A 26,499-nucleotide genomic window follows, 5' to 3' on the forward strand; every position below is an offset into this window, starting at 1 on the left:
CCTTCCCATGGAGGCAGGCAGAGCAGAGAAGCTGAGCGTACACCATCTATGGACTTGTAGCTGTGAGACAGAATACATTTATTATTGTTCAAGACATTTTGAGTTAGGTTTTCTGTTATTTGTTATGAGAAGCACCCTGGTTCAAGCAGAAGGGAATGCAAGATAGATCAGTAAATAGTATTTTTTATGGCAGAAGGAACCAAAAATGTTCACTAAATTTATTGCTTACTACAGTAAGAGAGAGACATGTTAGTCAGACATTATCTCTATGGGCAGAGCAGACTGTAAATCTTCTAGCTACAAGATTTGGGGAAGCTGGAGTTCAGGAACTGGTGGATTTTCAGAGGTATAACTAGATAGATATCATCCATAGCAGATGATTACTCTTATGAGACTGCTGTTGATTGAAGATTGTCTGACTTTGGGAAATGAGGGCCTGACACTGGACGGTGTTCACTAAGGTGAGTTGTTCATTGATTCAACAGATTTAAAATAGGTTCTGATGGCTACAGAATAATCAAATCAGTTTTTCTTTGATCTTGTGGGAATTTTTTTAATTCCCAGGAAGAAGTATCCCTCTTCCTGTCCAAGAGCAATCTCTATATCTGTGTTCTTAAATCCCTCTCTTTCCAGATCCTGCTCCATCAGTCATTCTCTTCCTCTTGGGTTTTCTAGAGTTCCTCTTTTATTGCACGGAACAGAAACCCCCTTGAGTTACTTCTAGTGCTGAAACCTGTATTTAAGGACAGGTTATGTTTATTATACCAGAGTCCTTCAAACATCCTCACCGTTTTGCCTACCTATCCCTGCCTTCTCTTTCCTATCTTCACTGCAACAGGTGGGCATATTGGCATGAACGAGTAGAACCAAGAATGCATGTTTAGACTTTCAGTAGATCTGAGTGGATTCAGGTGAGATACTGGGAAGACAATACAGTACAGCCCTCAGGAAGCAAGTTTTACTCCTTTTGCTTTTCATTGGTTCCTCTTTCTGCTTCTCTCAGCACACCTGCTCCAGTCTCCTGCTTCTCTTTGCAGACTAGCTCCATCTTACACCTTTTAGAAAATAAGGAGCCAGACATCTGATGTACATTACTCGAGGAAAACACAATTACAAAAAATTTCTTAATTAAAAGGGAGAAAATACAATGTATCCCCCAGCATATCAGCACCATATATTGGTCAAATCCTCAGAGTTATTTTACATCCCTCAGCTCAGCACACCAGCGTTGTAGGGCAAGCATTCCATTGATACTGTAGGGGTACCCACGGGTGGGTGACAGTGTGTTTGAGGACATCAGTGAATTCCCAGCACCAGTTTGCTGACTCACATCCTTAGATGTGGAGGGAGTTCCTTAGTCAAAACATTTGATTACATCATTTTTGCTTATTGGGAAGTTTTCCTTTCACCTCTGATCTTTAGATCATCCCTGAGATAGTCACTGATAAAAAATTTCCCCCCAAGGAGTAGAGCTCCTAAAATATTTCTTTTCTGCCATTATCCTTTGTACTTGGGATTAAGAATCTCTGGAGAGGTTGAGATGCCTTGCCATGTTGATCTGAGTCAAACACAGGACCCAACAGTTCAGGCTTAGTGTTTTTCTGGCAATTCAGTTCTTACAGAACTTTAGTGGGTTGCCTCTCCTTTTTGCTTCTAAGGGTGCCATGTTGTTGTTCCTATTGTTTTACTGTTGTGATAACCTTCTTTTTCCTCCTTTTTTACTTTTGGTATTTTTTTCTTTTGGCATAATTACAGATTTAGAGAAAGCTACAAGAATAGTACAAAGAATTTCTGTATCCCCTTTACTCAGATTCCCCAAATGTTAACATTTTTTTCACATTTGCTTTTTTTTATGTTTTTTTGTTTTGTTTTGTTTTTTAATTTTATTTATTTATTTATTTATTTATGTCTGTGTTGGGTCTTCGTTGCTACACGTGGGCTTTCTCTAGTTGCAGCGAGTGGGGGCTACTGTTCATTTCGGTGTGTGGGCTTCTCATTGCGGTGGCTTCTCTCATTGTGGAGCACAGGCTCTAGGTGTGTGGGCTCCAGAGCACAGGCTCAGTAGTTGTGGCACGTGGGCTCCAGAGTGCAGGCTCAGTACAGTTGTGGCACACGGGCTTAGTTGCTCCGCGGCATGTGGGATCTTCCCGGACCAGGGCTCAAACCCGTGTCCCCTGCATTGACAGGCAGATTCTTAACCACTGCACCACCAGGGAAGTCCATGTGGGTTTTATTTGAACTCCAAGTTGTCACTGCCTTGGAGTTGGTAGATGGCCTAATACTACCTAAATGAGCACCAGGAAATGCACAGTCACTGGGATTCATATGTCAATTTTTTTTGGCCATGCACCAAACAGGAAGAAAAAATGACCTCAGCCTAACCTCTCATACTTTAGAGAGACTTTTTTCAATTAGCAATATAAGGAAGTGCTATTGAATGGAGTTTAGAAAATCAGACTTGGTTGTACCCTTAGAGAAATTTTGTTGGGGAAATTCTGAGAGAACTTGAAAATAAATGAACTCGGACTTCCCGCGACAGTGAGAGGCCCGAGCACCGCGATGAAGAGTGGCCCCCGCTCGCTGCAACTGGAGAAAGCCTGCGCGCAGAAACAAAGACCCAACACAGCCAAAAACAAATAAATAAATAAATAAAAATAAAAATTAAAAAAAGGTGAACAAATAGACAAGACCCTGGCAAGGCTAAGGAAAATAAAGATAAAAGAAAAAAGAGAGAAGAGAAAGAAACAGCCATACAAATGAAATTAAAAGAATAAGAGACCTTTAATCAAATTTCATGCAAAACATTTTAAACTCTAAGTAAAATGGATGACTTTTAAATGACTAAAATTAACTCAAGGGCTTCCCTAGTGGCACAGTGGTTAAGAATCCACCTGCCAGTGCCGGGGACACGGGTTCGAGCCCTGGTCCGGGAAGATCCCACATGCTGTGGAGCAACTAAGCCCCTGCGCCACAACGACTGAGCCCGCACTCTAGAGCCCGAGAGCCACAACTACTGAAGCCCGCACGCCTAGAGCCCGTGCTCCACAACAAAGAGAAGCCACCGCGATGAGAAGCCCACTCACTGCAACAAAGAGTAGCCCCGGTTCACCACAACTAGAGAAAGCCCGTGCACAGCAACAAAGACCCAACGCAGCCAAAAATAAATAAATTAAATAAATAAATTTTAAAAAAATAATAAAATTAACTCAAGAAAAGTAAGAATTCTGAACAGATGAATAACTACATAAGAAATTAAAAAGATTTTCAAATATCTATCATTAAAAAGCTTCCAGATCCAGATGATTTTATAAGCAAGTTCAGTTCCATGTTCAAAAAAAAAAAATCTAAGTTATTCAAAGTATTTTAGAGCATAGGAAAAAAAATGAAAGGGCTGCCAACTAGTTTTTCAAAGCTGGAATAAATCTACAACTTGATTTTTTAAAGTACCAGGATGTCACCTATGAACACAGATGCAAAACTCATAAACAGAATAGCTGTTACGGGTTCGGAACACACTACCACAAAATTTGGCAACTTGGCGCACTGAATATTTTCAGTTGAAGGACTTTGAGAAACAACAGGTGTAGGAAGGGCTTTCTGAACTTCCCCTGAAGCAGGTCATCAGACCCTCATGTGAGAGGGGCCTTCCCTATATCCAGAGGAAAGAAGCATCCTTATTTCCAAAATGGAAGGACACTGACAAGAATCTGAACAAACAGGCCTTTCTAAGTTTCCCCCAAACTACCATTGTTAGCTCACATCCCTTTTTGTCCTTTCATATTCTTTCCATGACTTTCCACTCTAAATTAAACCTAGCATAAAAACTCTCAGGTTGGACTTCCCTGGTGGTACAGTGGTTAAGAATCCTCCTGCCAATGCAGGGCACACGGGTTCAATCCCTGGTCCGGGAAGATCACACATGCCACGGAGCAACTAAGCCTGTGAGCCACAACTACTGAGCCTGCCTTCTAGAACCCACAAGCCACAACTACTGAAGCCCGCACGCTTATAGCCCGTGCTCCGCAACAAGAGAAGCCACGGCAGTGAGAAGCCCGTGCACCGCAACAAAGAGTAGCCCCCGCTCGCCACAACTAGAGAAAGCCCACTCACAGCAATGAAGACCCAACGCAGCCAAAAATAACTAAATTAAAACAAAACAAAACAAAACTCTCAGGTTTAACCATTTCTTTGGATCTTCATCTCCTTATGAAGCTTCCAGTGTTACATAAAACTTATACTGTGTTAAATAAATTTGTATTCTCTTCTCTTGTTAATCTGTGTTTTGTTACAGAGACTTAGCCAAGAACCAAAAAGGGCAGGAGGAAAAAATTACTCTTCCTCCCCTACATCAGCAAATGAAATTCAGCAGGTCAAGAAGGGTTTATTCCAAAATGGAGGGAGAGTTCAATCTTAGGAAATCTAGCATCATAGCTGTTTACAATATGCATTAAAGAAAAAACTAACCTACCAAAAACAGATTTGCTAAATCTTAACACTCATTCTTCTTTTTTTTCGTTGGGTCTTTGTTGCTGCGCGCGGGCTTTCTCTAGTTGTGGCGAGCTAGGGCTACTGTTCGTTGTGGTGCGCGGGCTCGTTGTGGTGGCTTCTCTTGTTGTGGAGCACAGGCTCTAAGCATGCGGGCTTCAGTAGTTGTGGCATGTGGGATCTTCCTGGACCAGGGATCGAACCTGTGTCCCCTGCATTAGCAGGCAGATTCTTTATCCACTGTGCCGCCAGGTAAGTCCTTAACACTCATTATTGATGAAAGTGCTTAATAAAATTAAAATAGAAGAAAATTTCCCAAACATTTACAAATAATACTTATCAGAAGGAAACATTATATTCAAAAGGGAAAGTGCATTTCTTCAAAGAAGATATACGAAAGGACAGCAAGTATATGAAAAGATCATTTGTCCTTAAGGAAATGCAAATGAAAACCGCAATGAGATACCACTTTGCATTCATTGGGATGGTGATATATATAAAAACAAACCAACAAAAACAGAAAATAATAAGTGTTGGAGAGGATGTGGAGGAATAGGAATGCTTATACATTTCTGGTAGGAATGTAAAATGTTGTAGCCCTTTGTTTTGGTGACTCCACAAAAGTTAAATCTAGAATTACTATATGACCCAGCAACTCTACTCCTAGATATAAAATCTAAAGAGTTAAAAACAGATACTTAAATATTTGTTAATGAATGTTCACAGCAGCACCATTCACAATAGCCAAGAGGTGGAAACCCCAAGTGCTCATCAACAGCTGAATAAGCAAATTGTGGTATATACATCTGATAGAATATTATTCAGCCACAAAGAGGAATGAAGTACTGATACACGCTACAATTAGGATGAACCTTGAAAACATGCTAAGTGATAGAAGACAGACACAAAACACCTATACTGTATGATTACATGAAATATCCAAACTAGGTAAATACATAGAGATAGAAAGCCAACTGATGGTTACCAGAGGATGGGAGACAGGGAAGAATGAGAAGTGATTGCTTACTGAGTATGGGGTATTCTTCTGGGGTGATGAAAAATGTTTTGAAACTAGACAGAGGTGGTGGTTGTGCAACATTGTGAATGCACTAAATGCCACTCAGTTGTACACTTTAAAATGGTTAATTGTATGTTATGTGAATTTCACCTCAATTAAAAAAACATACACAAACAACACTATACTGCATATTGTTTATGTATCTGTACAATGTTCTAACAATATAGAAACATGGACAGGGAGAACAAAGAACAAATTCATGATACTGCTGCCTCTGGTACAGGTGATGGGGAGGACAACAGGACTAGAGGAAATAGTTAGGGGACCTAAACAGTATTTGTTAAAGTAATCAACAGTATGCCTTTTAATAAAAATAAAGACAATCTGCAGTGAAAAGGAAGTGAAATTAATGTCAGAAACAAGAACGTTCAATCACCACTAGTTTTCACTATTTACTTTAATAATAATAAAAAAGAGGAACCCCCAAAATAAGTGGTACAAACATTAGAAATTAAGTAAAGATTAACTTTATTGATACATTCTTTATAAATTGTATCTTATACCTAGAAAATAATTGGAAACACATACCTTTAGTATTCTAACTACTTTTATTATTAACTCACATAGCCCTCACAACAACTCTGTGAGATAAGCACTATTATTATTAGATCTCCCTTTTATTTTATTTATTTATTTTCTTTTTTGGCTGCACCACGCGGCTTGCAGGATCTTAGTTCCCCAACCAGGGACTGACCAGGGTCCTCAGCAGAGAAAGTGAGGAGTCCTAACCACTGGACCGCCAAGGAATTTCCTCATTATCTCCCTTTTAAAGGTAAGGAAAGGACTTCCCTCATAGCACAGTGGTTAAGAATCCACCTGCCAATGCAGGGGACATGGATTTGATCCCTGGTCCGGGAAGATATCACATGCAGCAGAGCAACTAAGCCCGTGTGCCACAGCTACTGAAGCCTGCATGCCTAGAGCCCATGCTCTGCAACAAGAGAACCACCGCAGTGAGAAGCCCGCGCAGCACAATGAAGAGTATCCCCTGCTCACCACAACTAGACAAAGACCGCAGGCAGCAACAAAGACCCAACGCAGCCAAAAATAAATAAAAATTTAAAAGTAAATAAAATAAAGGTAAGGAAGCTGAGGCTCAGAAGTGAAGTAGGTCACAGCTAATTCAATGGCAATTTTGGGAAATAAACATAGGCGGCATGTGCTCTTGTCCATTATACTATCTTATCAATCCAAGAGATTTGGCTATAAAATTATTAGAACTATTCGGAGTTTAGCAATGCAGCGGGGTAATATAAAAATCAATAATTTCTTTTATATCAACAATAAATTGTTTAAAAAGACAATTCAAACGTCTTTCAAAATAGCAGTCAAAAATTTTAAATACCTATGAATATATTCAAAAAGAAAGGAACCAAAATCCAGAAGAAAAACACTGTAAGACTTACTGAAGGGCATAACAGAAGACTCCAAAAAATGGAAAATCGTACCACATTCCTGGGTGGGAAGAATCTTGTGAACTTGTCAATACTTCCCAAGTTTAAAAATAAAGAAAATGCATAAACAACAAGGATTTACTGTATAGCACAGGGGACTATATTCAATATCTTGTATTAACCTATAATGCTTCATCAAAATTTAAAAATGTTTATGTTTCAAAGGACACCATCAAGAAAGTGAAAAGGGGGACTTCCCTGGAGGTCCAGTGGTTAAGACTCCATGCTGCCAATACAGGGGGTGAGGGTTCGATCTCTGGTCAGGGAACTAAGATCCCACGTGCTGTGCGGCCAAAAAACAAAATTAAAAAAAAAAAAAAAAAGACAATCCACAGAATGGGAGAAAATGTTTGTTTGCAAGTCATTTATCTGAAGGGACTTGGATTCATAATAAATAATGAACTCTTACAATTTAAAATTTTATTTATTATTTTATTTAATTTATTTATTGTTTCTGGCTGCATTGGGTCTTTGCTGCTGTGCACAGGCTTTTCCCTGGTTGCGGCTAGTGGAGGCCACTCTTCATTGCGGTGCGCGGGCTTCTCATTGCGGTGGCCTCTCCCGTTGTGGACCACAGGCTCTAGGCGCGCGGGCTTCAGCAGTTGTGGCTCGCGGGCTCTAGAGCGCAGGCTCAGCAGTTGTGGCGCACGGGCCTACTTGCTCCGCGGCATGTGGGACCCTCCCGGACCAGGGCCCGAACCCGTGTCCCCTGCATTGTCCCCTGCATTGAAGCCGTGTCCCCTGCATTGTCCCCTGCATTGAACCACTGCGCCAACAGGGAAGCCCAAACTCTTACAATTTAACAATAAAAAGATAAACAACCCAATTTTTAAATGGGCAAAGGATTTGAGTAGGCATTTCTCCAAAGGAGATAAAGAAATGGCGAGTATCTATAAACAGGTGAGTGGATAAACAAATTGTGGTATATCCATACAATAGATTATTATTCGACCATAAAAAGGAATGAAGTACTGATACTTGCTACAACATGGATGAACCTTGAGAACATTATGTTAAGTGAAAGAAGCCAGACACAAAAGGTCACATATTCTGTGATTCCATTTACATGAACTGTCCAGAATAGGCAAATCCACAGAAACAGAAAGTAGGTTAGTGGTTCCTGGTGGCCGGCGGGAGGGGAAAATGGGAAGTGACTGCTAACGAGACCAGAGTTGCTTTTGGGGTGATGAAAATGACCTGGAAGTAGATCATGGTGATACTTGTACAACTTTGTAAATACACTAAAAACCAATGAACTGTACCTGTAAGATACCCTTTTAAAAAGAGTAAATTTTTACGGTATGTGCATTATAGCTCAATTTTTTTAAAAAAGGAAAAAAGTAAACACAATGTAATTTTTGTCATAATCCCAACAACACTGTAGTTTGGGGAGACAACACAAAGGGAAAACAACGTTTTTAAATCTTAAATTCATTTGGAAAAATACACCTGTCAGAATAAGCAAAGAAATGTAGGTGTATCCACTTGCCCTAACAGATATTAAAGTAGGTGTAAAATTATTGTTATAAAAGCATTACAGCGGGCTTCCCTGGTGGCGCAGTGGTTGAGAGTCCGCCTGCCGATGCAGGGGACGCGGGTTCGTGCCCCGGTCCGAGAAGATCCCACATGCCGCGGAGCGGCTGGGCCCGTGAGCCGTGGCCGCTCAGCCTGCGCGTCCGGAGCCTGTGCTGCGCAACGGGAGAGGCCACAACAGTGAGAGGCCCGCGTACCGCAAAAAAAAAAAAAAAAAAAAAAAAAGCATTACAGCAAAGGAAAAAGTAGACTCATGCAATAGAAAAGAATTCAGAAATATTATATATATAATTTCATATACGATAAAGGTGGCGTTTGTATGGAAGGGACATTTATTTATAAAATGCTGAAGGGAAAACACTATAAACTTGGCTTTTAAATGAATTTGTATTCTGTTAATCCTATCAGAATGTACTTATTTGAAAAATAGCATTGTATTTTATTTACTCAGTAGAGACTCCTTGCTGCTCCAAGATACCCTGCATGTTGGAAATCTCTGGCTTTCAGAATCAACTCAGATTGCATCCAAGGGCATTCCGGATCCCGCCCCACTCTCGGACAGTTCAACCGTTAAGTAGGGAGAAAGCCGGAAAACGGTGTTTCATAACCTACGCTGGATCATTTCTCCAGCCCTCACCCGCACGTTTAACTTCCGTTTCTTTCAAATACCTGCGTATAAGCTCCAAGTTGAGCACTATATCTTCTCCGCCTCTGCTTATTTTACAACCCTATTCCATGTATTTACCCGCAGGGCTACCCCGCCACATTGTAACTGCCAGAAAGGCAAGACCGCGGCTTGCTCGTCTTTATGTGCCCTGCTCTTAAAACAGCGCTAGGCGCATAGAAATGAAAAAAAAAAAGAGAGAAATTCTTCGAATGACCTTTGGGACGAATCGTTTCCTTTTTCCTAAACAGCTAACTGAAACGTGAAGTTCGAAAAACTCGTGGGAGAGCGTTACTCCCAAGCAAGAGGCTGGGACTCCACACGAACATGACTGAAATTAAACAGGAAAACCTGTTTAATTCTCTGACTCATGCGTATTGTCTTCTAGGCTACCAACTTGCCCACAACAAAGATGGATTCTCCTTGTCCCAATTCCTCCTAAATACCAGATTTAGCAGCCATCTTTTGCAAGGGCAAGGCGCAAGCCGGAAGGTCACACCCTGTCTCACAGAACGCCAGACGCCTCGAAATCAACGAGAGTCCAATCGGAATAGACGTTTACACCGGAACCGCTTTTCCTCACGACCGGAAGAGGTTTTGCGTAAGGGCGTTGGGGCGGAAGTGACGGGAAGGTGGTAGCGGAGTAGTTGGCGGGTGGTTGAGCAGAGCCGGTCGCCATGTCCGCGGGGAGCGCGACACATCCTGGAGCCGGCGGGTAAAGCTCCGCGGGAGAGGGCATCGCAGCGAGCATGGGGCGTAGGAGAGGCGGAGGGATCATGGGAAGCAGCGTATGGGTGGAGGGGCGCTTAGTTGGGAAGTGTACATATTGGAGGGCCGGACTCTTGAGAAGGGTGGTGAGCAGGCCTGGAGCCCCTGAAAAAAGCCAGCGGGGATCAGAGAGAGGAGGAAAGCACGGACTTCGTAAAGGACTAGACAAGGGGAAGGCGAAAACGAGGGCGTATAGGACAGAGTGGAATCTTTTCATGGGGGCGACGGAATAGAAAGGAAGGAGACCCTGGGAAAATGTTGTAATAGTTTTCTATTTAAGGAGAGATGGTAATTTCAGCTCCTACAGGAGATTCGAAGTTGCAGAGGGAACATGATAGAGGGAAAATGGGATGCTAAGGCGTAGTAAGGGGAGAAAAATATAAATGAAAGCTTTGGTGGAGCCCAGTATTTTCCTTTTACTTCCGTAGGCGCCGCAGCAAATGGGACCAACCAGCTCCAGCCCCCCTTCTCTTTCTGCCACCAGCGACCCCAGGTGGGGAGGTTACCAGCGGTGGGGGAAGCCCTGGGGGCTCCACCGCTGCTCCCTCTGGAGCCTTGGATGCTGCTGCTGCTGTGGCTGCCAAGATCAATGCCATGCTTATGGCCAAAGGAAAGCTGAAACCAACTCAGAATGCTGCTGAGAAGGTATTTGAAGTTGAGGGGATTCTGCTAATTGCAATTTTAATGGGGGTTATTTTGTAATCTTGTAATTCTCAATAATTTGCATTTATGGAAGGAGAAAACAGCGATACAGTAATTTAAAGAGTACTTAGTTTTGGAACATATTTGATGATATCTTGTTATTTGTTTTTAGGAGACAGTTTTGATTGGGCTGATTACATTTATGGACCAAAAAGCTTGTTTTGTCTATGTTCACGTAGTTCAGCTTAAGTTCTGTATATTCATCTAAAGCAATGATGTGATATGTTTTTTGATAACATGCACATTTTCCCTGAAGTCAAAAGAGAAATTCAGGTAAATCATGTGAGCTTTAAAATGTCACGTCTAATTAGAAGCTGTAGATTCAAATTTCTAATGACTGCCTAACTGCCTAACTAAAGCGCAGTTAAACATAAACTAAAAATGAGTAATTTATATACGGGTTGTTTTGCTGTTTTCGTACAAATTGAGGAAATTATTTGGTCATTTTATAAAATCCCTGTTATTATTAGAATCTTACAACTAGAATGGATCTGAACTTTGAAGCCTTTAATTTACCTTGCCATAGAATGCAAGAATCTTCCTACAGGATAAATAGTACAGTTCCATTTGTATTGCTAGAATGCATGCTTTGCGCTTAAAAAATCCTTACAACAATTTTATGGAATGCAGTATTGTCACCACTTTATAGATAAGGAAAATTAGGCTCATGAATAGAAAGTAACTGTCCTAGATCTGTAAATGGTAGGCACAGATGTCTGACTTCAGAGTCACCTTGGACAGTTGGGTGTTTAGCTTTTGTTTGAAAGCCTCTGGAGTTGGAGAATTAAGTGTGTTCCAAGACAGCCCATTCCACTGTAGTTATACTTTGAAAAAAATTATTTTGGCTTAAATTAAAATTGCCTTCCATGGTACCTGGGAAGAGATGAGTTCTGTGTTTGAAAATGCAATTCATGTGAAGTGATGGATATGTTAATTAGTATGTTTGTGGTGATTATTTCACATTGTATACATATATCAAGACATAAAGTTGTACACTTTAAACGTATATTTTTGTCAGTTGTACCTCAGTAAAGCTGGGGGGAAAAAAGAAAGAAAATGCAATTCGTCGGCCTTCCAGTTTATCAGTAGATAACATCAACATCGTTTATCAGTAGGCACCTGTCTGGATGCTTTAATGTTCAAGTTCTGTGGATTTGGTGAAAACTTTTAGTGAATTGGAAGTTTGTTATTCATTGTATTTTTATGGTTTGAAAAGATCGTGTGAGTCAGTTTTCTCTTTCTAAGGTCTAGAAGGAAATACTAAAAGCACACTGACAGAATGGATACTTGAATGTTAAAATTCTTAATACAGATGTTAATCATTTAGACTCACTTTTTCTCTAAAAAGTAATCTCTAAAATGGTAATTGAACTCAACAGGAGGTAGCATGGTGCATAAATATTGGATTTAGAATCAGAATTCCTAGGTTTGAAACCCAGAATCCCCAGTTACTGGTTGTAAATTTTAAGATTTAGTTCCTTGGTCACGTTAGCCACATTTCAAGTGCTCGATAGACATGTGGGTAGTGGCACCCATATCAGACTGGCAAGTAGAAAACAGAAAGTTCTGTTGGACAACACTGATATGTACCTTTAAAGGTGGCCATAAGGATTCAGTGAGATAAGATGTGTAAATGCATTCTGAAAGGGGCTAAACAAATGAAAAGAGATATTGTTGAGTTTGTTTAGTTTGCCTCCACATTTAGAAAATGTACCTAATGAACAAATAAATAATCTGTATTTTACCTTCCTTGTGCTGTCCAGGGTAACTAAAGGTTGGGGAGGGCCATCTTGAGGTTAAAATTTTTTCAGATAACACTCAGATCCAGCTATCTGGAGTTGCCTATAGTTTATTTTATTATTATTTTTTTGGCTGTGCTGCACAGCTTGTGGGATCTTAGTTCCCCAACCAGGGATTGAACCCAGGCCCTCACCAGTGAGAGCACGGAGTCCTAATCACTGGACCACCAGGGGATTCCCTGTAGTTTCTTTTTCTTTTTTTTTTCTTTTTTTTTTAATTGAAGTATAGTTGATTTACAATGTTGTGCTAATTTCTGCTGTACAGCATTTTTTTTTCCATTTTATTATTTTTTATTGAAGCATAGTTGACTTACAATATTGTGGATTTGTCTGTAGTTTAAAGTGAGAGAAAACAGATCAGGTTTTAGGATCTTACTCGGCTTTTCATTCATTCTCTTCTGTTCTTCCTTAATAGAGAGTAAAGGGATGTGAATTAGATACAATTTGAGGTCACTGTAAGGATGGAATTAGTTGAATTTGTTGTGTTGTGACTCTACCGTTGGCACAAAGGCAACTTCCCATTATACAAATGAGATGTATGAGTTGTTGGACTCATGTTGTGCATGGACTCTACCCTACCCTACCCTATATTTTACTACACGTGTAGCTATCTAACTGAGCAGTAAAGCATCATAACTTGGCCCTTTAATTTTCCTTTTGGAGATTGCAGCTTCTATTCCATAACGTTTCTGTAATTACATGGTCATAAAAATGCACACACGGCCAAGGTTACAGAGAAATCTGATGATGGCCTTCAAGTAAATTGACTGTACTTGATGTTATTTTTGTGAGGTTTTGTTTGCTTTTTATTTCATTTATGAAGAATGACCAAGGAGTATTTCCAGGTGTGTTTGCAGGCAGGCAAGGGAACAGTAAGGAGGTGATGGCACTTGGGCAAGGGTAGTTTCAAATTGGACAACAAAGAGATATTTATTTCATCATATAAACTTTTTAATCTAATTTCTCTTTTTGTAGCTTCAAGCCCCTGGCAAAGGCCTAACTAGTAATAAAAGCAAGGATGACCTGGTGGTGGCTGAAGTGGAGATCAATGATGTGCCTCTCACGTGTAGGAACTTGCTGACCCGAGGACAGACTCAAGATGAGGTGTGGAGATGTCGGGCCTCTTTGGGGAAGGTGGTGGGTGGATGTAGTTTCGGGAAAACAAGGCCTTTAAACACAAACAGGAGTCAGATTTTTATTAGTGGATTTGGGTCGTCGTCTGCGAAGTCAGGATTGGGTTTAACTGTGGAAGAACTTCTTAGTGAAGTTAAGGAAACAGATATGGGTGAATTCCTTGAGTTAGTTTGAGTACAAAACAATGGAATCAAAGTTTCAGATAATAGGAGAGAACTTATTCCTGCCTATTGGTGGAGTGAATTAATGGGGAAAATCTATCCTGCTACCTGTCATTGAATTCAGTTGCCACATCATCTTTTTAATAGAATGTTTCCTTTTTAGATCAGCCGACTTAGTGGGGCTGCAGTGTCAACTCGAGGGAGGTTCATGACAACTGAGGAGAAGGCCAAAGTAGGACCAGGGTGTGTATGCATATCCTGTACTTTGGGGAAAGGTTGGACATAGGACTCACATTAGTTTCATATTTTTCATTCGTAGGGAATATGTGTATATGTTTGGTTAGTAGCTGTACACACACATGCTTTATAGCAAAATTTGGGACGTCTCAAACAGATGTTAAGTGTTAGCAGCTATTTTCTTTCCTCTTGCTCTTTGGTTTTTTACTTCACAATTAATGGTTTTATTGGAGGAAATAAGTTACAATAAAGTGTAAAAGAAGATAATAATTGTTAACGTTTAATGTATACGTTTCTAAACTTTTTCCCTATGGAAATATTTCCCCCAACAAATGGGTTCCTACTTTGCCATAATCTCCCTTTTAGAAAAATCCTTTTATCAAATTCCTTATTGCCTCTATGATGATTATACGTTGTAGGTTATCCATGTAAAGGTTTCATCTCAGTTTAGTTTCGTTACTTCCATTATTCAGTTTTTGAGGGCAGGTATTCAGGCAGTGCAACATTTTTCACATTGGTTTAAACTAAATATAATTAGGAGGCAAAATTTGCTCCCCACCCCAAACAAGACTATATTTTAACTTTGCATATGGAGGGTTGCTGTTTTTAACTTTTTTGTCTTTAAACACGGTTATATTTTACCTACTGCTTTTTATTAACTCTATGGTTAGTGATCACTTTCTTCGTTATTATAATCACAATCTGAATCTAAGCCACTTTATGTTTAGAATCTAAAGAGTCTTCTCAGTTGGGTGTGGGCCTTTATTTTAATTTTATTTATTTATTTTATAAATTGATTGATTGATTGGCTGTGTTGGGTCTTTGTTGCTGCGCATGGGCTTTCTCTAGTTGCGGTGAGCGGGGGGCTACTCTTCATTGTGGTGCATGGGCTTCTCATTGTGGTGGCTTCTTTTGTTGCGGAGCACGGGCTCTAGGCGCACAGGCCTCAGTAGTTGTGGCACGCGGGCTCAGTAGTTGTGGCTCGCGGGCTCTAGAACACAGGCTCAGTGGTGCATGGGCTTAGTTGCTCTGTGGCATGTGAGATCTTCCTGGACCAGGGCTCGAACCTATGTCCCCTGCATTGGCAGGCATATTCTTAACCACTGTGCCATCAGGGAAGTCCCGGGTGCGAGCTTTTAAAGAAATGTATCTATATGCCACCATCACTCTTGTCTCATTAGTTTGGATAGCCAAGAGCGCGTTTGTCTGTAACTTATTAGACAGCCAACAAAAAAGAATTGTCTTCTCAAACATTGGGTTATCCAGTTGACTGGAGGCTAATGTTCATGAGCCCATAAGAGCATATTTGATCCCTGTGTGGGCCCATTAACTTTAAGCAACCAACAAAGTTTATTCATTCCCCAGCTGTAAAACCATGTTCTTAGAAATTAACTAGCAACAGCCATTTTCGTGTATATAGTCTCTTTTACTTACTTGGAAACTTTGTGAAACATTACAAATTAGATTTGGTGACCCATTTGGCTCCTTTGTTTGTGACCAGTTTGGGATCATCATTTTATATTTCTCTTTATAGGGATCGTCCATTATATCTTCATGTTCAGGGCCAGACACGGGAATTAGTGGACAGTAAGTAATGTTTTTGGCTCACCTACTGTTTTTTGTTAAGGGCAAAGTATTATATGTAATAAGTTGGCAAACTATTTGTTCCTGATGGCTGTTCTAACTCTTCTTTATGAACTAGTCATGAATGTGCTTGGGGAATCTATAAAACGGATTAAAACGTGTAGTTGAGCATTGGCCTGTGTTTACCATTGGATACTAGTCAGTTCGTTCATTTCTTTAGTATAGTATCTTACTATCTGTGTTTTTCCCTAGGAGCTGTAAACCGAATCAAAGAAATTATTACCAATGGGGTGGTCAAAGCTGCAACAGGGACAAGTCCAACTTTTAACGGTGCAACAGTCACTGTCTATCACCAGCCAGCGCCCATTGCACAGCTGTCTCCAGCTGTTAGCCAGAAGCCTCCCTTCCAGTCAGGGGTATGTTTTGTGGAGAGATCATTAACAGCGTTATCATTTCTGTAAAAATGATACATGCCAAATACAGAAAGTATGAAGAAAAACCTGAAATTCCAATCTGAAAGTTACCACCGTTGATATCCTATTAATGGACCATTTAGGTTTCTGAGGGGTAGTGAACTTCTGAACACACATCTCTTTATACTGACACATTCTAGAAAAGGGATTGATAGATCAAAGAGTACACACGCTGTACATTTTGAAGTTAGTGGTTTGATTTAAATTTGTACACTTGATGGCAACTGGAGGACTAAGAAGGCTGAGTCTGATGAAGCAAGACTCTGCTGATACAATCCTCCTAGAAAAAAAGGGTTGGAGAGAGCAGCCCTTATTGGAGAACATCCCAGGGCTGACTGTACTACCCAACATTTTAGTCCAGTTTTACAGTAGACTGTCTTTGCTGTTTCTTGTTAACTTACATCAGTTGGGGTAAATAGGTATGCTTACTCAGTATTGAATCTTGGGTTTTCACCTCTTAAATAGATTTCACTGAACAGAGTAAGGTGTTAATGTTGTAGGAATATCCGTGGAATATGTAGTTTGCATTTAAATTAAGCTACTTGATAGGGTTTATTTTTTAGGCTCATGGTAGAAATTATAGGGGGGTGTTTATCCTGGAAGTGATTGAAAGTATCTGGAGGATTAAAGTATTTTGCATAATAATTTTCAAGATTAGGTTTTAATTATGTATTCTCTGTTTAATTTGAGGTATTCTATTCTTCTACAGATGCATTATGTTCAAGATAAATTATTCGTGGGTCTAGAACATGCTGTGCCCACTTTTAACGTCAAGGAGAAAGTGGAAGGTCCAGGCTGCTCCTATTTGCAGCACATTCAGATTGAAACGGGTGCCAAAGTCTTCCTGCGAGGGAAAGGTTCAGGCTGCATTGAGCCAGCATCTGGCCGAGAAGCTTTTGAACCTATGTACATTTACATCAGGTATGGATGGATGGGGCTGAAGATATTTGGATACTTGTCAGCTGATCAGTACAGGCAGGAATGATTCAAAAGGAGCAAGAGAAAATGGGCTTAATAAGTAATAACATAAGGAACTTAAGTAAATATAGCAGTAATCACTTTGTAATTAGTTAATAAAAACTGAATTAAGAGGTGGAATTGGTTTTTTTAGTATTCAAATCCTTGGGTTTTATAAGGGTCTGTGATCATAAAATGAGCTGTGATAAGCCTAAAATAACTTTCATTTAAACCTATGAGAGTATTAATACATCTTATAGTAATTTTAATGACCTTCAAATATCTTTTCTTTATATCAAGAAGTACCATAACTCAGAGAAGGAGACCAATAACGTTTGGGTAACGATATTAGGTGTATCTTGAAGGGCTTAAATGACTTAATTTTTGTGTTCCTATTTCGTGATTTTCAGAAACTTAGATTTGTGCTATATTGAATATATTACATTTATAAAACAGCATACAAAGTGGAAGCAGAATTCTGTATCTTTTCTTTTTCTCCCCTTCAAATTTCTTGGTTCTTATGTCTTTGCAGTCATCCCAAACCAGAAGGCCTGGCTGCTGCCAAGAAGCTCTGTGAGAATCTCTTGCAAACAGTGAGTTGTATTTATCTGTCTGAAACTCCTCTAGGAGATCTACTGCCATTTTGGACTGTGTGTCTTAGCTGTTTTTCTACCTGTATTAGTTTCTTAGGCCTGCCATATCAAATTACCACAAACTGGGTGACTTAAAACAACAGACGTTTATTCTCTCGTAGTTCAGGAAGCCAGAAGTCCAAAATCAAGATGTGGGCAGGGTGGTTCCTTCTGAATGCTCTGAGGGAGAATCCATCCCATTCCTCTCTGCTAGCTTCTTATGATTACCTGCAGTCCTTGGCATTCTTAGCCTTGTGTCAGCATAACTCTGCCTCCATCTTCACCTGGCCTTCTTCCCTGTATCTCTGTGTCTATCTCTTCTTGTAAGGATAACTGTCATTGGTTTTAGGGCCCACCCTAATCCAGTGTGACTGCATCTTAATGATCTCCATCTGCAAAACCTTGTTTCCAATTGAGGTCATATTCCAAGGTTCTGGGCAGACAAGAATTTGGTGGTGGTTGGGAACAACACTATCCAAACCTCTACATTATTCTGGCAACTAATATTCTCTATAAGGAAGTCAAACTCCCCTAGCCAGGGTCACAGTTGGCTTGCATTTCTTCTTCAGGAGCTATTTCAGTATGAAATTTCTAGTATATAGAGTCATAAAATCTCATTGTTGTCAGTTATTTAAATGCTACTATTAATCCCGGTCAAGTTGTTTACGATGCACATTCCAAATTTAATAGTAGCTTTAGCTAAAGTAAGGGTGGAGCTATAATAATTTAAAACCAATTAGCAATGCCTTTGGGATAATTGGTTTAATTATCCATTCTTTTTATTCTATAATCAAATAACCAGAAGTTAAACCATAGGGCTGTTTTTGTAGCATCTAAAGGAAATCAGCTTTGGTGGTTGAATATGTTCAACCTTGTGTTATTTGGTTAAGGTATTTGGTGTTAATCTTTTTGGGAAGAAGCTATTGTTTTGTTTGCTTTTGTGGGGTGACCTGATTTACCACCCTTGTACCATATAACTTCCTTGACCATTCCCCTTCTTTTTCTTTGTTGCCACTTGAAGTTGGACTTAGATGCTCATAATAAAGAACTGGACAGGGGAAGTACTAAACCTTCATTAAACCATGAGCTCCTTGAGGGCAAATTACCCAGTAAATAAAAGAATGAATGACTTCTCTACAGTTATACAGACAACTTAGAAATTTCCTGACTGCTTAGTTTCTGTGGCTCTCTGAATGATTTTGTACCCCAGAATTGGGTCAGTTTGTGGGAGGGGGGGAGTTAGGATGCTCCTGATGTCCATGCCCCTGGTTCCCAAAACCTGGCCTAGTAATTTATAGATGTGCCTTATTAAAATTTAGATTAAAGAAGTCTAAATTTGATTGAAACAGTGGAAATGTTTTAATTCCTAATTGCTTTGATCTTAGAATTATATATCCTTATACATACTCAGTGAATTGGGTCTGTTCCGTATTGATTTGTTTTCCCTTCACTTTCAGGTTCATGCTGAATACTCTAGATTTGTGAATCAGATTAATACTGCTGTACCTTTACCAGGTGTGTATGTCTTGAAGTGTTCAACTAAAAAATATTTTGCTAGTGATATTGATGTATAAAATATGATACTTGAGGCTAGATTAACTGTGCCAGGGCACTAAAAATGTTCCCTTTAACTTAGGGTAATTTGGAAAGCCATTTGTGCCTCAGTAGTTTTCTTCCCTAGAGATTAAGTTTAATATTCAGCGAAAATGTCTCATTCTGCTGCAGCTGATTAAACACTTTTTTTCTTCCCCCTCAGGCTATACACAACCCTCTGCTATAAGTAGTGTCCCTCCTCAGCCACCATATTATCCATCCAATGGCTATCAGTCTGGTTACCCTGTTGTTCCCCCTCCTCAGCAGCCAGTTCAACCTCCCTACGGAGTACCAAGCATAGTGCCACCAGCTGTTTCTTTGGCACCTGGAGTCTTGCCAGCATTACCTACTGGAGTTCCACCTGTGCCAACACAATACCCGATAACACAAGTGCAGCCTCCAGCTAGCACTGGACAGGTAGGATGCCAGGATATGATACATTAGACCGTTGAATTAGGAAAACTTGGGGCAGGGAACGGGTGGAAAGCTGGTGGTATTATTTAGAAGTAATATGGAATGTGACGTATTTTTTTTACCTATTGTCTTTTTCCTGTGTTCCTACCACCAAACTACCTGAATACTTTGGAGTAGTGTGTACATGTGTGTATTCATCCTAAAGTTTGCAGTCAGTTTCATAACTCTTGCCACCAAATACAACTTTAGAGCAAGAGATGCCAAGCTTTCTATGAAGGGCTGGATGGTAAATATTTTAGGCTTTGTGGACCATACAGTCTCTGTCATAACTACTGCACTCTTGTTGCTGTAGTGCAAAAGCTGCCGCAGACAATACCAAATGAATGAGCATGGTTGGGTTCCAGTAAAACTTGATTTACAAAAATAGGTAGGCCAGAACCATAGTTTGCCTGTCCCTGGCCTTGCAGTGTTAGGAAAGTTCTCATGGAGAAAGGCTGGCGTACTGCACTCATCTAAATGATTGGAACTGATTTACTAATCTTAGAAGAAATATTATACCATATACAAGTATTCCTAGGCCAAGAGATAATGTACTTGCCAAACTCAAGGATTATAAATGCTGGTATATATTTCTGAAGCTAGGTAAGAAACTAGAATTTTAGGGAAAAAGTCAGTAGCCAGCTCATCTAGATTATGTACAGTCCTTCTTAAAGGCAGAGGAGAGACTAATGGAAGCATGGTAATGGATTTATGGCGGGTCCTCTGTGGGCCTCTCATAGTGTACCCATGCCAGAGTAAATTGCAGCCTCGAACCATTGCCCAGCCTCCTTACCAGTAGGCTGTGAGCACTGAAGGGGGTTGTACAGTGTGAAACCAAAGATGGGCTTCCGAACTCACTTCTGTTTGTGGTCCCCTAGTCATAATTATTTTATGACTTTTATATTTAGGCATAGCTATAGTTCTGCAGCTTTGAGCCACATCCTTTTGTAATTAGGAAGCAGTATGACGAAGTGGGTAAGAGTTGGGGTTTAGAGATAGACTTGCAGGGTCCGTGATGCTTCCCCATTTTTGAGCTATGTGATCTTGGGTTAGAACTTAGTCTATCCAGGCTTTGGTTTTCCTTATATGCAAAATGGACATAATGATCATATCTCAAAGAGTTGCAAGGGTTAAGTAAGCAGTCAATAAATATTAGCTGTTACTAATGAGAGTTTTCGTTTTAGAAGTGCTTGTTTTCTCTAATATATCTATCTTTTCCTTTGGGGAACAACCTCTTAAAACATTAGACTTGCTCTTGACATAACAGCTTACCCATGGAAGTGATAGATGAAGTTGCCTTTGCCACAAGCATTAGCAGCATTTATGATCCAGAAAGAGCTAATCACATTGATTAAAGGGCTTTAAATAAGAGAATGTTCTTGTTTGAGAACTTCTGAACTAAGTAAGTGGCTGGAGTATCTATTGTTTGTTAATGATCATGTTTGCTCCTAATGGCCAAAAATGTGCATCAGGTTTTTCCTGAGAGTTCAAAGCGCTATTGAGTTTGTCAGTTACATGTTTTCCTACCATGAAGGTAGGAAGACTAGGTGATACTGTTACCACAATTATACATGAAGGAAACTTAGGACCAGAAGATGAAGGATTCATATGAAATATACTGATCATTAAAGTATATTTTAATCATCCTTTAGTTACTTGTTAGTTGGACATTCTCACACTTTTTTCCTCCTTGGTTTGTTTTGGTCCCAGAGTCCGATGAGTGGGCCTTTTATTCCTGCTGCTCCTGTCAAAACTGCCTTGCCTGCTGGCCCCCCGCCCCCGCCCCCACTCCCAAGTCAACCTCAGGCACAGAAGAGGCGATTCACAGAGGAACTACCAGATGAACGAGAATCTGGACTTCTTGGATACCAGGTTAAATAAAATATCCTGTCTTACTTTCCTCATCTTATCTTACTGTATTCTCCCTTTAAAGAAAGATAAATTCACATCTGTATCCACTGTCCTCCCAGTACTGGGATTTCTGCTTTCTGGAATCCATTTAGATTAGGTGTTTATCCTTGGGGATTAATTTAAAGCAAGAGTGATTCCCTTTGGGTGGGTTTTGTTTTTGGGGTCAGTGTGATAAGAGAGTACAAAGCTCTCCACCTAGAGAGAAGTCTCCTATGACTAGCATCTGGAAGTTCTGTAGAATTCTGCACTTCCTCTTTATACAGCAGACTCTTGAAAGCCTCTGATAGCTTGTAGTGAAATGTGTAGGGAAGAACTGTTATTCTACCAGTATATGGTTTGTATTTAAAACCTTGGCTTTCAACTTAGTGTTCTCTTTTTCCCTCCTAAAAAAGAGGATGATGTCTTTCTCCAATTCCTACACCCCTAAAATAGATAGCCAGAAATGCAGTGATTCTGTGCATGTACGTAGTCATTCACTAATGAGTTTTTTTAAGATTATTAAAATATATAATTTCGGTGCAATTTTGTTTTATCAGGAGAAGCACCTTTTTGCCAGAATCCTTGAAGCATTCTTTGAAACAAACTTCGGAGCATTTTTGTAGTTTATAACTAGATTTATACAAACCAGTTAAGTCATAGGTAGTTGAAAACACAGACATAGCATAGTGAGTCACAACATCCCTAACCAAGTCCTACAGAGAAAAATAACAGTCTCTACTCAAACTATAGTTACACTCCAAATGCCAAAGAACTATGTAGTGCAGCTTACTGCAATTTGTCAGAAAGATGAAGCACTTGACAGTTACATTAAGGAGCTAAAGTCAATACAGCAGTTGTAGATTTGCTAATGCCACTGTATTTTTCTGCTCATAGCATGGACCCATTCATATGACTAATTTAGGTACAGGCTTCTCCGGTCAGAATGAGATTGAAGGTGCAGGATCGAAGCCGGCAAGTTCCTCAGGCAAAGAGCGAGAGAGGGACAGGTAGGTTGGTTGTAACATAATTATATATGAATACATTCAGATGTCATTTTTTTGTACTATTAATGTGCATAATGATTGTTGCTATGAGCTTCCATGTTCTGAAACTGGAATGAAATCATTTGGATCAAACAGGCTCCTGTTTGTTGTAATTGATGCAGTAATGGAAAATATGATATCCCTTACACAGTCTTAGAAGCAGTTATACTCAGCCTTGAATAATTCAGTATTTGATTATTCACCTATCTTCCTTTACTTTTATTGTCTGAGTCTTAGACACTTTCCTAAGGACAGACAGTAAAAGAAGTGTTACACCATTTTTGCTACTTAGAATCATAGAATATCACTGATGCAGGTGCTTGGATGGGAGTCCAGGCTGCCATCCAGTGCTTGAATTCTCCTTTCCTATATTATGTTAGCCTTCATAAGATGGAGCTGACTTATCACAACAGTTCATTCTGTCTTATTCATTCATTCTGTTATATCTATTTTTTTTCATTTCTTAAGTGAGAATATCATACTTTAATTCTTGGTGCATCATTTTATAAACTGCCTAGAAATATGTAACGTGACCGGCAAATTCCCTTAATGGACAGACCATGTTTTACATGTAATTGAAAGTATACAAAGGCATATCCATACAAATCAAACAGTTAACACAATTACTTTCAGGTCATGACAGAGATAATTTGCATTGGAAAGATCTCATTTTTTTTTTCTTCTTTATTTTGACTTTTTTGTTTTTTTTGAAGTGTAGTTGATTTACAATGTTGTGTTAATTTTCAGGTATACAGCAAAGTGATTCAGTTGTGTATACCTACATACCTATTTTTTTTTCAGATTCTTTTTCCTTATAGGTTATTACATAATATTAAATATAGTTCTCTGTTGTATCTATTTCATTCATATAATTCATTCTATTATATCCTTATAATCTTACTTTTTTTTTTTTTTTGGCCGCACTGCTTGGCTTGCGGGATCTTAGTTCCCTGACTAGGGATGGAACCCGGGCCCCTGGCAGTGGAAGTGTGGAGTCCTAACCACTGGACTGCCAGGGAATTTCCTAATCTTACAACTTGATAACAGCTTGAAGAGTAGGGGAGTCAGGTGGAAAGCGTTGAAGTTAATAGTTAAACTGAACTTGAAAGATTACCTGCAGACTATATTGTTATTTCTACTTCTTATCTACTGGAGATGTTGAAATTGTTTGAATTTGTCTGAAAAATTATTTAACTTTTTCTTTTAACAGGCAGTTGATGCCTCCACCAGCCTTTCCAGTGACTGGAATAAAAACAGAATCTGATGAAAGGAATGGGTCTGGGACTTTAACAGGGAGTCATGGTGAGTAAGGTGTAGCTGGGGGAGCAAGGGAATGGCTAAGACTGGTCTTAAACTATTGGTTTTCTAACCTGATGTTCATTCAGGTGTGACTCATTCAGATGTTTAATCCAACCTCTGTAATCTACTGGCTAATGAGAATACTTTTTTTTTTTATTTATAAGGACAGCATATAGTTACACAGCCTTTTATTTTCAACCGACGTGTGTCTAGAAAAGAGTCAGTCGACTTATATTTTATACATAGCATCAGTGACATTAAAACCCTAGGAAAAAGTAATGATTGGTAGGTCATTTCAAAATTTTGTTGCCTTTGTTGTTTTGAATACCTGGAGATAATCTGATACAGACTTAAAGATTTTTCTTTGTGTTGGGAGCTGAGCCACATCTCCCCTTATAACTCTATTTATTGGTTGGGAATGGTCAGCCAGTGGCTGTTTTTAAAAATGTTGCTTCTTAGTATCCCAGAACTCTAAATCCTGGAGAGGTCCATAAATGGGATTATTTTTGTTCTTTGCCTGTAGTCATAATAAAAATGAACAGAAGAAAATACATTTTTTTTCTTTTCTTCTTTTCTTTTAACTCTTTAAAAGGTGAAATATCAGCCTCCAGAGACTCACTTGCTAACTTTCCTTTTTTTTTCTTTTTTCTTTTTTTTTTTTTTTTTTGTGTGTGTGTGTGTGTGTTTCTTTTTTCTTTCTCTGCTTTCTTACATGGTTCTGGTGGATTCACATTTGCTGATGCTGGTGCTGTTTTTCGTGTGATCTTCAACGTTTTTGGGTGACCGTTGACCCTGTGACCTCAAAATGGTGTCCAATTAACCACTTACAATTAACATCTTTTTTTTAATTAACGAATTTATGGTATTATCTTTTTTTTTTTTTTTTTCTTGGCGGGGAATGGGGTTGGGGTTGTTTTTCTCTCTTCTAGATTATCCAGTCAAGAAGATGAAAACTACAGAGAAGGGATTTGGCTTGGTGGCTTATGCTGCAGATTCATCTGACGAAGAGGAGGAACACGGAGGTCATAAAAATGCAAGTAGTTTTCCACAGGGCTGGAGTTTGGGATATCAGTACCCTTCATCACAACCACGAGCTAAACAACAGATGCCATTCTGGATGGCTCCATAGGCAACAGTGGAGCAGAGTTTTGAGCCTTGGTGACTCTTTAGCAATAATGCATGCATTTGATTTAACAAGACTCTGGGGCCTGTACTGGGAACCATCTTGGACCTTTGCAGAAGTCAGAGATGAGTGTCCCCTTTCTTAAAGGGGTTGCATTCTTTTTAAAACATCCTTATTTCTGCCGTGGCATAGCATCTGTTAAAATTTACTTAGAATCACAAATTTGTCTCAGAAGCTTTTTAACAGTTCGTGAAATGTGCTTGTTCAACAGGGTCATTCCAGTATACCCTTTACCTGGTCCAGCCTTTTCCAAATGAATAGCCCCTATTCTGACGTAAAGCAAGTTTTATTTGTATTTTACTACTGTTTTGTGAATTTTGATAATAACTGGTTACATACAAAGCCTTACTATTTATTAGTGGGGAAATGATTTTAAGACCATCCATCCTTTCAGTACTTAAATCTAAGAACCTCCTCATCCCTGTTTCATTTTTGGATTCTTTGTTTTGGAAAATGTGGTTTTACTAATTTAAAACTGTTGGATATAGCTGGATCCTGGGATAGTGAAGGTTTTTTTTTCCATTGGGATGATCCAAAGCTGGCACCTTCAGGCATTCTTGTCTCAGATAGCCGTTGCTGTTTTTATTGCCTGTCTAAGCTCATTGTCTTCAGCTGGGTCAGAGGCAACTACTTGATCAAAAGCTGGTCAGAACTCATCACAGAAATGAAACCCAGTGGTCTGTCTCTCTCAGAACTGGTTGCAGCTAAAATAGAGAGATTTGACTGCTTGCAATAGAATGGTGGACTTAGTGACTGAAATTGCAACTTGTCCTTTTTCTTGGCATTACAGGTTTTGCCAAAAGAACTTTTTTGTATCAAATATTGATGTGTGAAAGTGAAGGAGCTAGTCTGCTGAACCAGGAGTAGTTTGAGATACCGAACTGTCATTTTTGCACATTTGAATACTTTGCAGGCTGGCTTTGTATAAACGTATCCTCTGGTTTCCTATATGTTGTAAATATTTAGACCATAATTTCATTATAAATAAATGTATAAATATTCTGCTTGTGGTTTCTCTGTTCTTTCTTCTACAACCCATCCATATGCTAAAATTCATAAACTTTTTTACGCATAGCATAATGATATCATAACCCCATCAGAAAAATACATACGTGGAACCAAAAGTTTGCATGTAGTTCCAAGAGTTTTATGACTTTCCAAAGTAAACCCTTGAAAGTCAAAATGAAAATGTAAAGGATTTTTGTGATGGATGTTTTCCACTTTGATATCCTAGCCCCCCCTTTATTGAACATGGTTTGTAAAGGGACTGAGTGAAGGAAATATTTTTAAAGGAAATACAAGTTATTCTTGGGAAAACATGCTTAAAAAGGAAGAAGGGTGAGCAGAAGTTGCAACAGAAAAACTTCCCTGTGTGAA

The 26,499-nt window shown here is 39.4% G+C and overlaps 1 protein-coding gene and 2 non-coding genes across 5 annotated transcripts; all 3 read left to right on the plus strand.

Moving 5' to 3' along the window:
- Positions 1-9,796: 9,796 nt before the first annotated feature.
- KHDC4 (KH domain containing 4, pre-mRNA splicing factor) lies at positions 9,797-26,124 on the plus strand. 3 transcript variants are annotated; one of them, XR_004479516.2, is made up of 14 exons: positions 9,797-9,929; positions 10,411-10,627; positions 13,459-13,587; positions 13,942-14,021; positions 15,550-15,602; positions 15,852-16,015; positions 16,782-16,993; positions 17,562-17,622; positions 19,119-19,176; positions 19,418-19,671; positions 21,418-21,579; positions 22,520-22,604; positions 23,851-23,942; positions 24,869-24,926. XR_004479516.2 is itself a non-coding variant. In XM_004284586.4 (14 exons), exons 1-14 carry the CDS (start codon positions 9,892-9,894, stop codon positions 25,066-25,068), a joined length of 1,833 nt encoding a protein of 610 aa, XP_004284634.1. In that variant the 5' UTR covers positions 9,797-9,891; the 3' UTR covers positions 25,069-26,124. The 3 variants fall into 3 exon arrangements, 2 of the variants coding, with proteins under 2 accessions (XP_004284634.1, XP_033270577.1); XM_004284586.4 differs by having other exon boundaries at positions 22,492-22,604; positions 24,869-26,124; XM_033414686.2 differs by lacking the exon at positions 24,869-24,926 and having other exon boundaries at positions 23,851-24,488.
- LOC117198382 (small Cajal body-specific RNA 4) lies at positions 16,296-16,425 on the plus strand. Its single transcript, XR_004479533.1, has one exon. It is a non-coding gene; the product is annotated as a small Cajal body-specific RNA 4 (non-coding RNA).
- Positions 20,403-20,536, plus strand: LOC117198385 (small nucleolar RNA SNORA42/SNORA80 family). The gene has a single exon (XR_004479536.2). It is a non-coding gene; the product is annotated as a small nucleolar RNA SNORA42/SNORA80 family (small nucleolar RNA).
- Positions 26,125-26,499: the final 375 nt, after the last annotated feature.

Source organism: Orcinus orca, chromosome 1 (assembly GCF_937001465.1).
Source record: "Orcinus orca chromosome 1, mOrcOrc1.1, whole genome shotgun sequence".
Classification (NCBI taxonomy): Eukaryota; Metazoa; Chordata; class Mammalia; order Artiodactyla; family Delphinidae; genus Orcinus; species Orcinus orca.

Bases quoted from the DNA above. Each gene is read 5' to 3' on its own strand.
- KHDC4 (XM_004284586.4), top strand. From the start codon at position 9,892: ATGTCCGCGGGGAGCGCGACACATCCTGGAGCCGGCGG. The intron at 16,994-17,561 runs GTATGGATGGAT...ATGTCTTTGCAG, and splicing joins CCTATGTACATTTACATCAG to TCATCCCAAACCAGAAGGCC. The intron at 19,672-21,417 runs GTAGGATGCCAG...TTTTGGTCCCAG, and splicing joins CTCCAGCTAGCACTGGACAG to AGTCCGATGAGTGGGCCTTT.